Source organism: Schistosoma haematobium, chromosome 2 (genome assembly GCF_000699445.3).
Source record: "Schistosoma haematobium chromosome 2, whole genome shotgun sequence".
Lineage (NCBI taxonomy): Eukaryota > Metazoa > Platyhelminthes > Trematoda > Strigeidida > Schistosomatidae > Schistosoma > Schistosoma haematobium.
Genome location: NC_067197.1, coordinates 4,978,269 through 4,993,048, shown reverse-complemented (window position 1 = coordinate 4,993,048; position 14,780 = coordinate 4,978,269). Strand labels below are relative to the sequence as shown.

General features: G+C 37.6%; 1 protein-coding gene across 1 annotated transcript in view; it reads right to left on the bottom strand.

Annotated features, from left to right (window-relative positions):
• Positions 1-2,485: 2,485 nt before the first annotated feature.
• Positions 2,486-14,780, bottom strand: part of TATDN3 (putative deoxyribonuclease tatdn3) — a 34,885-nt gene continuing 22,590 nt past the window's right edge. The window contains exons 9-11 of the mRNA XM_051214167.1: positions 13,674-13,786; positions 5,473-5,556; positions 2,486-2,674 (exon numbers count right to left, since the gene is read on the bottom strand). Of these exons, the coding sequence (XP_051067316.1) occupies positions 2,537-2,674; positions 5,473-5,556; positions 13,674-13,786 (335 nt within the window). The 3' untranslated portion in view covers positions 2,486-2,536. The remainder of the gene's footprint in view (positions 2,675-5,472; positions 5,557-13,673; positions 13,787-14,780) is intronic.

The window sequence follows — 14,780 nt, the reverse complement described above, 5'->3', positions numbered from 1 at the left end:
TTGTACATGGTATGATATTGATAATGTATCCTGTATCAATGGCTTTGCTGTTGACACTAATACCTACAATTCATAGATATGTGCATTCACTTACGGACGTACTAAAGTGATATTTATAACTTTACATCGATTCACAGGCTGATTATAGCTAGTTGACCACTAAAATCGAGAAATGTTCAAAACGTGACTTGATCAAAGCATAAGATCGATAAAGTGTGTCAACTATTCTTCTAAAGATTGGATTCAGGACTTTAAACCTGTCGATGATCACATTATATTCGACCCATTATGCTAAACTCCGATGGTCTACGTTTATAAGTTCAAGTATTTTAGAAAGCTGATGTTATTTGTATCATAACTATCACCAAAAGTTCAAGAATTTAGTCACTAATGAGTAGACGACTTTCTTTAATAATAATACGTTTGTAGTTTGCGTATATAAATATCATACACCATTTATAATAGGTGGTTAAATTATCACTATGAGACTAAGGATTATGTCATTGAGTGCGAACCATACTACAAGTGAAATAGTGAAGTAAAATAAGATTCAATTAAGTGAAATTTTTCCCTAAAAATAAGCTGAATATTTTAGAGTTGATAAATAAGAAAGTACACAGGTTATATAAGTTTATGATTGAGATAATGAACCGATTGATGTTAGACCACCATTGAAAACCTGGAAGAACTGGACGGCTATTTCGTCCTATTGTTGGACTCCCCAGAAGTGCGCATCCACGATCCCGCGATACCGAAGGATTCAAATCCCACGTGTAGGATCGTGGATGCGCACTACCGATGAGTCCCACAATAGGACGAAATGACCGGCCAGTACTTCCAGTGTTTTAGTGGTGGTTTAACATCAATCGGTTCATGATCTTCATCAGAAACCTAATAATCTCTACAACCGTATACTGATATATGAGTTTACTTGTATTCAATGATTTGAAACGAATGTTTTGTTTTCGACGGAAAAACATATATCTGATGAAGTAGTTTATTGAAAGTAAAACACGACTATATTAATGTGCCTATGTTTCAGAGGTGATATAGCTAGGAAGTTGTTTATCCAAATATGACGCAGAATTGCCTAAAGAATGATTTGTATATTTAAATTACAACCATTTGTCAGTTAAGCTTGTTTTGTTAAGCAGGTTATACTGATCTACGCTTCAGGAATTTACATTATCATTCTCATGAATACTGTTCAGCATGACCAAAGGAAAGTTTACATAGACCAAAAGCAGGTAAATTGTAATCGATTCAATTCAAAAATGTCATGCATCTAAGATGAGTCAGTCATTTTCGGTAGTCTACTTATATCTGTCGATACAAGTAGTATGTAATAATAATCAGAAGTGGAAGACCTGACAACAGACGGTTAAGATCAAATTGAAGAGAACGAGAATGTAAACAGAGAGTATTTGTAATAACAATGAAGGAACGATGAAGTTTTAAAGAAATGATGGAAGATTTGCAAATGACGTATTTAATATATGGTTTTTCATATTTTAAGAAAGAACTCTGGGGTTTTGCGTTATTTAGTAAGTTGATCTTCCCCACCTGACTTCTTCTTCTTCTTCACTGCAACATTACTGTATTTATGACCATTCACTGTTCAATTAAGTCACTACCGTAAAAATGTTTACTTAAATAGGTTTTTCCTGTAATTATTCTTTAATTAGATGCTATTTACTTAAAAGGCAGAGTTTAAATGGTTTGAATAATTTTTTCTGGTTAGCGTTTGATGAACATGGTGAATCTGATGCAGATGTGAAAGCGCGGATCGGTAAAGCAAGAGCAGTGTATTTACAACTGAAGGACATCTGAAACTCAAAGCAACTGTCAACCAACACCAAGGTCAAAATTTTCAATACAAATGTCAAAACAGTTCTACTGTAAGGGGCGGAAACCTGGAGAACTACGAAAGCCATCATCCACAAGATACAAGTGTTTACCAACAGTCGTCTACACAAAATACTTCTGATCCGTTTGCCGGATACCATCAACAACAACCTACTATGGAAGAGAACAAACCAGATTCCAGTGGAGGAAGGAATCAGGAAGACGTGCTGGATGTGGACAAGACACACACTGAGGAAAGCACCGAACTGCATCACAAGTCGCGCCCTCACATGGAATCCTCAAGGCCAAAGGAAAAGACAGGATCGAAGAAGATATTACGCCAAGAAATGGAGACAAACATGAGTAGAAAGAACAGAAATTGGATAGAACTAGAAAGGAAGGACCAGGACAGAGTGGGTTGGAGAATGCTGGTCGGCGGCCTATGCTCCATTAGGAGTAACAGGCGTAAGTAAGTAAGTACTTAAAAGGCATATGCATCATATACTCCACTCGACATTTTACTACTGATATGGACTTCTGTTTCATGAGATAGGTTGGGATGCTTTGTAAACAATAAACCGAGTATTTTACAGTTCACTATAACAATAAATTGAATAAAGTATGGTTTTGTAAAAATGCAATTTGGTTTGAATATCATAGTATATTTTGTTCAGTTTCAGTTCACGTGAATTCAACATTTCACATTCAGTGATCCATAAAGTTTAAATGCATTTTCAGTTGTTATTTGACAAACTGTTTCAAAATCTATTCCTTTTAGTTTTGCAATATGTTCACAAACTTTGATAGCTTCATCTGGTTCAGTACGGCTCTGTAATTCAAAATGATGAACAATGCGAGATGTAAGATAAAAATAAATTTTAACAGTTGGATTGAAGTGTCGACTTAAGCTAGACCACTACTGAAAACCTGGAAGCACTGGACTCTCGTTTTGTCAGTGCGTGGTACTCCTCAGGAATGTGCATCCACGAATACGCAGTCGAGGCTCAAATCAATGACCTTCTGTTTGACACGTGAACGTTTAATCGCCAAATCACTGGATCACTATCCAATAGTGTAAATGTGTAACTTCAATCGATCCATGACTTCGCACAACCTCTCACCCTTTGTCTCAGGTGGATAATTGTCTCACACCCGATACGGATTGAACTCTACTGATCATGGCTTCTCACAAGAACTACAGTGAATCCATCTTCAAACTAGCCACTAGTGAGCAGATGATTTATCAAAATGGGGATTAGTGTAAGTTGATGAAGGGTAGCGTAAGATTATGGAGGGATTGAGGTTAGACATTAACACTGTTGGATGCGGATCCCGTGGTTTGGTGATTAAACGTTCGCAGGTGAAACCGAACGTCCTGAGTTCAAGTTTCATGTGTGGGATCGTGGATACAGAGTGCCATACTAGGACAAAACGGGTTTACAACGGTGATCTGGTTTAGATGAACTCATGAATTCAACTGTTAAAACTACTACAATCTCTAAAACTTCCAATTTTGATAATAAAAATAAACATTTATTATCGACCGTTTAATATTTTATTTACATTCGTGTATAATTGTTAAACTTATAATGGATATTTTTCACTGGTAGATATCACTTGAAGTAAACAACACAATCACAAGGGGCACTAGTTTATTTGCATTGGCCAAATAATACAGTACTTTGACTGAAACGAGACTTGAAGATTATAAATTCTATATGTCGAAACAGCCACACACTAACACATTTCAGTTATACAGTGTGTTTTTTTTGTCGTTGTTGGTCAATGGGATTTTAACTGATTTCAGTCTGCAATGAACTTATAGATGATTCCACATAATTCTGTTCGCAGTAAAAAATTTTCAGTCCGTTTGAAATTGAATTGTGTTTTTAGCTGACTGTAAAGATAATTCACAACTCATGTGTACATCAGTTGGAATAATCATCTTTAACAATAAAATGTTATTATGAGATGACATAGTAACAATATATAAACTATTGTGTAGTGAAAACATTTATAACATGATAAAATGTAGATAGAATCTTCACTTAACTGACAATGACTAGTTTCTAGGTAGAAATGTCTTAACATTCATAATTATTAAGCATTATAAGTAAAGGTGGATAGTGGCTAGCAGAGGAATCCAGAACTCGCGTTTCATTCAGTTTGTGACTAAGTGTTGAGTCGGCTTCCGGAGAACTTCAACGGAGCCTCCAGAGACCCAAAAGGAGCCGAAGGGACCTAGACAATCAGAGTATGATGGAACGTTCTGGGATTTCAATGTAGCGTGCTACTATTGGTCAGTTAACGGATTGGCTGAAGTATGATGTTGATTTAACAGACGCCAACATCTATAAATACCTATGATTTTCTGTACAAAAATGAACCTTGGGATAAAGTATTTTCTCTCATACTTGTGTCTTCTCTCTGGTGTTCAAGTCTCTGTGTAGTTCTAGACTGCGGGTTACCGGAATAGCAAACTGAACGAAACGCACGTCCTGGATTTCACTGTTAGCCACTATCCATTTCTGTTTATAATGCTTGTGAATTAAGGTATTATGGAGATAGTCCGCACAGGATGTACATATACCAACAAGAGACTGATCAGTCGCAGTCCTAAACATCGGAAGATTCAAGTAGACAATATCAACTGAATTCATAATTATTATATCACTCATAAACATTCATTCCAGTAATAATTGTTATCAAATCTTAAGTAAAATAGATTTATCTTCGTCTAATAACAAATTGTAAAATCGGGGTGTTTTTGGTTGTTAAGACGAACGAATTGAAGAAGATAAATGTTTACGTGGAATGTGAACAAAAATGTGAATATTTACATCTTACACTCTTCATCCATTCTGTATACTTTGATGCATGCATGTAAACTGATGTATTTGTTTTGAGATGACAAGAAGAGGGGTGCTGTTAAATTTTAACTACACAAAGGTAGAGCTGATATTTAGTGATCAGCGTAGCAAATGCTGAATTTATTCATTTTGTATATTTTAGTACTCGTTTCTGAACGTTCACTTAGACATCGATGTCCCAGTAGATAAGTTTGACTGGCTGAGTGTTCACTTTTAAGTCTTCACTCAAGAAAAAAACATGTACAAACACAATCAAAGACAGCTTCGTATAACTCGATTTCTGTAAGATCGTGTTTAGAGGTAGTCAACATTGGACCTAGGTTTCGTGTTACTTGGCACTCTTCAGCGAGGTGTATCTGTAATATTGAGGGAACTGATTCTCCCTGATGGATCCGATCTCGTGTCACCCAATTCCGCAGTCATAGACGTTACTACTGAGCTATCCGGGCCGCGAATGACCTCCTGTAGGACTATTATGTAGTTACAATTGATTGATCACTGAGTGGTGGTCAATGTCATGTATGTCAAATCCTTCTTAGTGCAGATCAAATTTTATCGATCAATTTACAATATGGCCACCAGTCTAAGTAACTCGACATTGCATGCACTATGTTGATATAAGATGGTATCTGCTGAACTTTAAAGAAACAATATTCTAATTTATTGCCATAAAATAAATGTAACTTCGAATAATAAAATATTTTCTAAGTAAAAAGAAGGAAAACATCTTTTTTTTAAATAGAAAATTGTCATCTACCTGTATTGAAGATGAACTTAGTACTGGTGCATCAGTTTCAACTAGAATACGATCCAATGGTAAAGCTTTGACAAATTCCTGTTTCTATAAAAAGAAATATTTTAATTTAATTTATGAAGATACATTGAGATTATCACGTTTAGCAAAAAATATTCACAGAGAATCAACTTGTCAGGATTTATGTCTTAAGCTCACATAGTGCAGTAAAATTATTCACTCAAGTTTATTTTACACTATAGAGTAGTAATAATTGAAACAGGAAAACTCCTCAATTCGAACATCATGAAGAAGCAGATATAACTGGTGACGGGAACAAAGTTGTTGATATACGTTCATGGATATATCCACCTAGTGAGAAGCCGCGACCAGTGGAGCTAATCCATGTCGGGTAGAGACAGGTATCTACCTCAATAGAATGGAAGATGGTCGTGGATTGGTTGAGGTTAGACATTACCAATGTTGGACGCCAGCCGGTTTAGTGGCATACAGGTTAAGCGTTCGCGAGCGAGACTGATAGATCCCGGGTTCGAATCTTGCGAGTAGGATAGTGAATGCTTACTGCTGGGGAGTCCCACAATAGGACGAAACGGACGTCCACTGCATCCAGGTTTTCAATGGTGGTCTAACATCAATCAGTTTATGATCTCAATACAAAAATATCTATCTACTGTTATGTGAGGAACAGTCAACGAACATCACATGTGACCCAAACCAAAAGAACTACAACGAAACAATTTTTAAACATAATTAATTTAGTCATATGTTTTCAGTAGATTCTAACAGTTTATTTATTCTATGAGGTAATAGGACAGCAATATCTCTGTAGTAATTATTTATGGGAAGCTGTATTGGTTTAGCTATTATCTTGGTCTTCATAATGCTCATGCTACTAAGACAAACCGTTTTATATGCATACAGTGTACTCGTTATGGATTCGTAGAGATAGTTCCAATTCATCCAAATCATGCACTGATGTAATACTGATGATAACTAAAAAGCTTGCTAACAAAGGATGGTCATTTCGTTTTAGAATGGGACAGCTCAGTAGTTCACATAGACGATTTCGCACGCGGAGACAGAACACAGGATCATTGGTCTCATGCATAAACGCTTAATCTCTAGACCGTTGAACCGGGATACATTGATGTTAATGTTCAAATTCAAACAATCCACGACATTGCACAGCCACCTTCGATTGTCTTCGGTTTATAACCACATCGGATTGACTCCATTAATTAGTATCTCTATTTCTATTCGATAAACAAGTGTCTATAATTCTTGTTTAAGTAGTGTGTATTATTTTATTCGTTCTCTCAACTGTATCTCCATTGATCACTAAACATCTTTTACATAAAATTCATTTCTATCAAACTCGAAAGAAAATGTGAAATAATTACTTACTTACTTACGCCTGTTACTCCTCGTGAAGGAGCATAGGCCGCTCACCAGCATTCTCCATCCAACCCTGTCCTGGGCAATCCTTTCTAGCTCCGTCCAGTTGTGATTCATCGTTTTCATATCTCCTTCTATTAACCGACGTAATGTGTTCTTTGGCCTTCCTCTTTTTCGCTTCCCTTCAGGATTCCAAGTTAGGACTTGCCTCGTGATGTAGTTTGGTGATTTCCGTAATGTATGTTCTATCCATTTCCATCGTCTTTTCCTAATTTCTTCTTCAGCTGGTAGTTGGTTTGTTCTCTCCCACAGAAGGCTATTGCTGATGGTATCCGGCCAATGGATGTTGAGTATCTTGCGTAGACAGCTATTTATAAATACTTGTACTTTCTTGATTGTGGTTGTTGTAGTTCTCCAAGTTTCAGCTCCGTACAGTAGAACTGCCTTGACGTTCGTATTGAAGATTCTTACTTTGATATTGGTTGAAAGTTGTTTTGAGTTCCATATGTTCTTCAATTGTAGGAATGCGACCCTTGCTTTGCCGATCCTCGCCTTTACGTCTGCATCTGAACCTCCTTGTTCATCGATGATGCTTCCCAGGTATGTGAAGGACTCTACATCTTCCAGAGTTTCGCCATCAAGTGTGATTGGATTGCTGTTCTCCGCTTTGAATTTGAGGACCTTGGTTTTCCCTTTGTGTATGCTGAGGCCTACTGATGCAGAGACTCCTGCTACACTGGCTGTCTTTATCCGCATCTGTTCGTGTGTATGCGATAGGAGGGCTAGGTCATCTGTGAAGTCCAAATCGTCTAATTGATTCTGAGCTGTCCATTGTATTCCGTGTTTTCCTTCAGATGTTGAGGTCTTCATAATCCAGTCGACCACCAGAAGAAAGAGGAAGGGAGAGAGTAAACAGCCTTGTCTGACTCCAGTCCTTACTTGGAATGCATCTGTCAGCTGTCCTCCATGCACTATTTTGCACTGTAGTCCGTCGTATGAGTTCCGGATAATATTGACAATCTTCTCAGGAACTCCGTAGTGTCGAAGAAGTTTCCATAATGTCCTCCTATCTACACTGTCGAATGCCTTTTCATAATCAATGAAGTTGATGTATAGTGATGAGTTCCACTCAACTGATTGTTCGACGATGATCCGTAGTGTTGCAATTTGGTCTGTGCACGACCGATCCTTATGGAATCCAGCTTGTGGATCTCGAAGTTGGGCGTCTACTGCATCCTTCATCCGGTTCAGCAACAATCTGTTGAAGACTCTCCCTGGTATTGACAGTAGTGTTATGCCTCTGTAGTTTTCTCATTTGCTCAGATCTCCTTTCTTTGGAATCTTGACGAGGTGTCCTTCTTTCCAGTCCATTGGCACTTGTTCCTCCTCCCAAATCTTTTTGAATAGAGGGTAAAGCATGCTTGTGGTTACTTCGACGTCTGATTTCAGTGCTTCAGCTGGTATGTTGTCGGGTCCTGCTGCTTTCCCGTTCTTGATTTGTCTGACGGCCATTCTAATTTCTTCCGTCGTTGGTGGGTTGACATCTATAGGAAGATCTGTGTGTGCTGCTTCGATGTTCGGTGGATTCATTGGAGCCGGCCTATTCAGGAGTTCCTCGAAGTATTCTACCCATCTGTTTCGCTGTTGTTGAATTTCAGTGATTGGCTTGCCTTCTTTGTCTTTGACCGGCCTCTCTGGTTTACTGTATTTCCCTGATAGTTTCTTCGTTGTATCGTAGAGCTGTTTCATATTTCCTTCTCTAGCAGCTTTTTCTGCCGTCGTTGCTAATTCTTCCACGTATTTCTTCCTGTCGGCTCTAATGCTCCTCTTCACTTGTTTGTTTGCTTCTATGTATTCAGCTTGTGCTTGGACTTTCTCTGCTCGTGTTCGGCTGTTGTTAATTGCTGTCTTCTTGTTCTTCCTTTCTTTGATCTTGTCCAGTGTTTCTGTAGAGATCCATTCCTTATGATGGTATTTCTTTAGACCGAGAACCTCTTGACACGTTGAAGTTATTGCTTACTTGATGCTTTTCCAGTTGTCCTCCATAGTAGTTTCTTCTTCTTTCAGTAGATCTTGTAAGGCTTGGAACCTGTTGTTGAGAGCTATTTTGAATTCATTGAGTTTGACAGTATCTCGAAGGAAGGCTGTATTGAACCTTTGTATTGCTGTTTGTCCACTTGTCCAGTTCTTTTTTAGCTTCAGTTTCAAATTGGCTACAACTAGGTGGTGATCTGAAGCTACGTCAGCACCTCTCCTGGTTCTCACATCTTCCATTGTCCTTCGGAATTTTTTGTTGATGCAAATATGATCTATTTGGTTCTCTGTAGTGTGGTCCGGTGAGATCCATGTAGCCTTGTGTATACGCTTGTGTGGAAATATTGTGCCTCCTATGACCAATTTGTTGAATGCACACAAATTTGCAAATCTTTCTCCATTTTCGTTCCTCTCTCCCAGTCCATGTCGTCCCATAATATCTTCATATCCAGTGTTGTCTATTCCGACCTTGGCATTTAGATCTCCCATCAGAATAGTTAGGTCCTTTCTTCGGCATTTCTCAATGATTGACTGCAGCCGCTCGTAGAACTGATCTTTAATTTCGTCGTTGCTATCATTGGTGGGTGCATAACATTGGATAATATTCATTAAGATCCCCTCCTTCTTTGTTTTGAATGATGCTTTGATGATTCTGGATCCGTGGGATTCCCATCCTACAAGTGCATTTCGTGCTACTTTGGACAGCATAAGAGCAACTCCCTGTGTGTGTGTGGAGCATTTTCCTCTTCGTGACCGGAGTATAGCAGCATCTCTCCCGTAGCTAGCCTTTTCTGTCCAACTTGGGTCCAGTGGGTTTCGCTGATTCCCAGTACTGCCAAGTTGTATCTCCTCATTTCCGTTGCTATTTGGCTGGTCTTCCCGGTTTCCCACATTGTTCTAACGTTTCATGTACCTATAAAAATTTTTGCTCTGGTTGTTAGAAGGGGCATCGGCCTCGTGGCTTCCGAAGGAACTCGGCTTTCACCATGAAGCGTCATAATTCTTCTAAATGAAGACCTTCTAACTCCCAGGGCAGAGTTAAAATGGTTTGGATTATTTTTTTCTGGTAAGCGTTTTTTTAGAGTTAGTTTTCTACGGGATGGGGACGCTAACGCCATGCCAAACCCTCCTCCTTTACCCGGGCTTGGGACCGGCAGCAACCCTATAAGAGCTACAGGCGGAGTTGTGAAATAATTACTTCTGCTCAATTCATACTGTACGTAGTTCTAGTTAAAAGATGTCTATGGGATGTGTGTATAGGGGACCAAACTCAAAAACTGAAAATGATACGGCATTTTCCAAAATGTTCTCGCATGTTTCAAAATTGAATGTTGACTTTAAACAGATCGTTGGTGGTTTAAAACTCCCTGAAATCAATTGTAGGACAGGTAGTTTTCTTCAATGACACGAAGAAAACGTTGTCGCCATAGAAACTTATAGCCAGAGACAATATGTCACACAACCTATACAAGGTAAAAATGTCTTGGACTCGCTCTTATGTCACAGCATGACACCTACAGTAACACGATTTGGCAAAGTGTTTTCTCTCCTTGCCAATCCACACACTAAATACAGTGTTAATAATATTCTCAGAGAGTAACAACATGGTGTTTTAAGTTTTTTAGGCTAGGAGATTTTAGTGAAAATTATGCTCTGATTAGGATGGCTACTTTACTAACGACCCATTAACAGATGCAATGTTAATCCTCTAGAGGACTATGTTGTCGTGCTGGAATACCATGGCCCCAGGAAAATGTACAAGATTCACAGAGATTATTCTACCTTCCTCCTACTTTCTGTACAATTTCACACTTCTAAAGAATTCGACTTCTTGTACTTGTGAATCAGTGAGAGTAATATGTGATGAGAAAAAGAGCTTGGAATTCATAGAAGTGGCTCTAAAACAAATCGTTGAACATCTCTAAAATAAGAGCATAAGGTACTGAACACTTATTCTAATGCATATGTAATTTCATGTGCACTTTTCAGGTTTTTTCTCATAGCATATCTACTTACCTACTCCTGTTACACCTCATGAAGGAAGATAGGCCGCTCGCCAGCAGTCTCAATCCAAATCTGTCCTGGACAATCCTTTCCAGTTGCTATTCATCCTTTTCATGTCTACTTCCAATTCTCGAAGCAATGTGTTCGTTGGTCTTCCTCTTTCTTGTTTCCTCTAACGATTCAAAGTTAGTAATTGCTTCGTGATTCAGTTTGATGATTTCCTCAACATGTGTCCTATCCATTTCCATCGTCTTTTCCTAATTTACTTGTTAGATAGAACCCGGTTTGTTTTCTCCCATAGTAGGCTGTTGCTGATGATATCCAGTTAACAGATATTGAGTATCTTGTGTAGACAATTGTTAGTGAATACTTATACTGCTTTGATGATGGTTGTGGTAGTTCTGGTGACTTCAGCCCCGTACAGTGAAACTCTGTAAACGTTTGTATTGAAGATTCTGACTTTGATATTGGTTGACAGTTATTTTAAGTCCCATATGTCTTTCAACCGTAAGAACGCCACCCCTACTTTGTGTTTGTCAGTATCTCGAAGGGAGGCTGTATTGAACCCTAGTAATTCTGTTTGCTCATTTTTCCAGTGCTTTAGCTTCAGTTCCATGTTGGCAACCACCAGGTGGTGATCTGAAGCTACGTCAGCTCCTCTCCTTGTTCTCACATCTTCTATTGACCTTTTGAATTTTTCAGTGACACAGATATTATCAATCTGGTTCTGTGTAGTATAATACGTTGAGCCCATGTAACTTTATGTACGCGTTTGTGTGGAAATATTGTGCCTCCTATAACCATTTTGTTGAACAAGCATAAATTTGCAAATAGCATACTAACGTGTTATAATTATTTTAAATTCGGCATAGTAACGAGATGCTTCTTTGTAGATGTACAATTCGGTACAGATATACTCTTCCCATGACAGTTGATATTATGAGCTAGTTCTAGCTAAGCAAACAATTAAAATCAAGCATCAGTGAACATTTGTTTCTTTCTACTATTTAACTGATTACTAATATACTGAAACGACTAATACAAATGAGGCAAAGGAATATCAGGACTCGTAGCTACTCTGTTAATTTGAGTTTACTAAAATGACATTTTAATGGTTCATATTTATAAATCTAGTCGATTAACTTGCCATAACACCTAAATTGTGGAGGAGATTTGTAGCTCAGGTGGATGATGTGGAGCTCTGTTGGGGACGTTAGATCTCCAAAACTCATATTTTGTAATTTTATCTTTGTAAAGCTTGTATGCAGATGTATGCTTGGTCATTTCTTACCATCCACGCAATTGTAGGTTGACGAACTTATCGATTAAATGTTAAAAACTTCCATGGCAATATCGATTATATATATTTTGTATAAATACGTTTGATTTGTGTGCTTCATGAACCTGGTATCTTCTGGTTGTCTGTAGAATACACTTTCTACATCTTACCAAGACTTCTGGATCGAGTTAGCTGAGTCGGGGACAACGGACCAGTATAGCCTATCGAGCCTCTGAATTCTTGATTCTTCGTTCCGTTCTGAGTAAGACGAATCAGTAGTAGCATTCAAGTTGACGAACATAACAAGCTCCACGACTAAACCATCTAGCTCAGAGAAAAAACTCCAGCAATTACAACTAAATGTTCTTGGTTCGAACTTTAATGGTATCTATGGTGTACATCAGTTAGATATTAGATACTAGAATGAAAACACTGTTTCATTTTCTATTGTTTGTTCTTGATATCATACTAACTATACTACAAAAAAGCGTCCATATATACTAAGTTATATATCACATTCTATTTGCATTTCATTAACGTATCATTGAAGGCTTAAACAATATCCATAGAAATTTATCAAAGGAGAGAAGTATTCCCCTGATATCAAATATTGTTCTATCTTTATTAACAACTTAACTTTAATATCATTCATTTAAATTTCAAACACCCTAAATATATAGACAATATTATTATGAAATGATTTATTATTATGTAATAAACAAAAAAGAAATTCAGTGATGTAATATGTTAGTGTAAAGAGAATGATATGTTTCATGATTTATTTGAATGATTACATTATTGTTAGTTTTATATTGAGAAGGGGGTTTTGTAGAGATTGTAGTAATTTCAACAGTTGAGATCATGAGCCCATTGAAGCTAGACCAACATGGAAAACCTGGAAGCACTGTTTCGTTCTAGTATACGATGCTTCAGAGGTGCGCATCCATTATCCCGCATGTGAAACCATAATCATACATAACACATCAAATTCTATCGTCAATAATTAACATGTAGACAACTAAATAAAATAAAAGTAACACTTTTAATTATCTTAGCAACATATCATTTAAACAAACCCACCGATACAAATGACTACTTAGACAAATAAAAACTATTCAAAGAAACAAACTACAAACTACCCGGTGAAATTCAATCAGGTCAGTTGTGACATAGTAACACACTGATGACAATGGTGAACGGTGGCGCAACTTCGTGGATTAGTTGAATTTAAACATTTACATTGTTGGATACCGGTTTAATGGTCTAGTGGTTAAGCACTCGCGCGTGAGACTAATAGGTTCTGGGTTCGAATCTCTCTTGTGGGGGATCGTAGGTGCGTACTGCTGACTAGTAACTCATTAGAACGAAATGGCCATCCAGTTTTTTCAGGCTTTCCATGGTGGTTTAGTTTCAATTGATTCATGAATTCAACAATTAAAATAAATAAACTTTCTTTAAAAAAGAAACCCTAACACTATACAGAATTATTTACCTGTTTACTTCTTGGTAAACTAGATGGTATTGAAAAGTAATAACCTTCACTTAAGCCAATCATTGCAATGGATGGTCGACCATCGAAAGCATGTAGTTGAACTTTTGTAACACCTAAAATCATCAATTAATACCATTTTATTTATAAACAAAATTAATACATTAATACTTAAGCTAATTGTAGATTAACAATGAATAACAAAAAACAAAAAGTTATAGAAAAGAAAACGTTTTATACTTTTACCTGTAATGATAAAGGTTTTTAATGACATTCATTCAACAAAACACTGAACAATAATTTAACAAATGCCCTGAGACAGCCGAGAGTGGGGAGAGTCCGCTCTCCCTCTCGAAATGCTCTCACATGGCCACGCGTATATAGCCTCTGCCAGGGAAGTCCTACTCAATGCCTTCTCTTGGGGGGTGTTGTTTACGAAATTGAGAGGACAAAAAGCGAATGTTCGGCACTTTAACCGGATTCTAAACCAATGGTGTACATAGGCTCCAGTATCCTGAAGGAACAAATGGCGTATGGACCAATCGTTGGTCACCGACTACCATGTGACTACCTTTTGGACCAGACCTTCAGGTCGAAGGCTCCGAGTGTGGCCTTTTAAGAAACCACCTGCTTCGGTTTGGGCACCCAGGTTGTATCACAGCCCTCACGCAAATCGAATGATTTATGTGGCGCATATGTATTTGGTGCCTCCTTGTACCAATATTTATATGTTAAAATAAATAAATAAATAAACTTAACATATTGATAAGGCCATCAACATGTATTAATGATACAATAGTTTTTAATGATTATCGTTAATACAATAGTTTTCTTCACAGTTGAATTCATGAATTGATCTAAGGTAAACCACCAATGAAAAAGTAGAAGCACTGAACTTGTGAAAATACTATAATCTCCACGATTTCCCATTCTGATAATAATCATCTGCTTATGAGTGACTAGCTTCAAGATGGATTTTATGAAGTTCTAGCGAGAAGCCATGATCTGTGGAGTTTAATCTGTATCGGGTGTGAGATAGTCATCTACCTTAGACAATGGATAAAGAGTTGTACAAGATCATGAATCGATTGAAGTTAGACATTAACACTA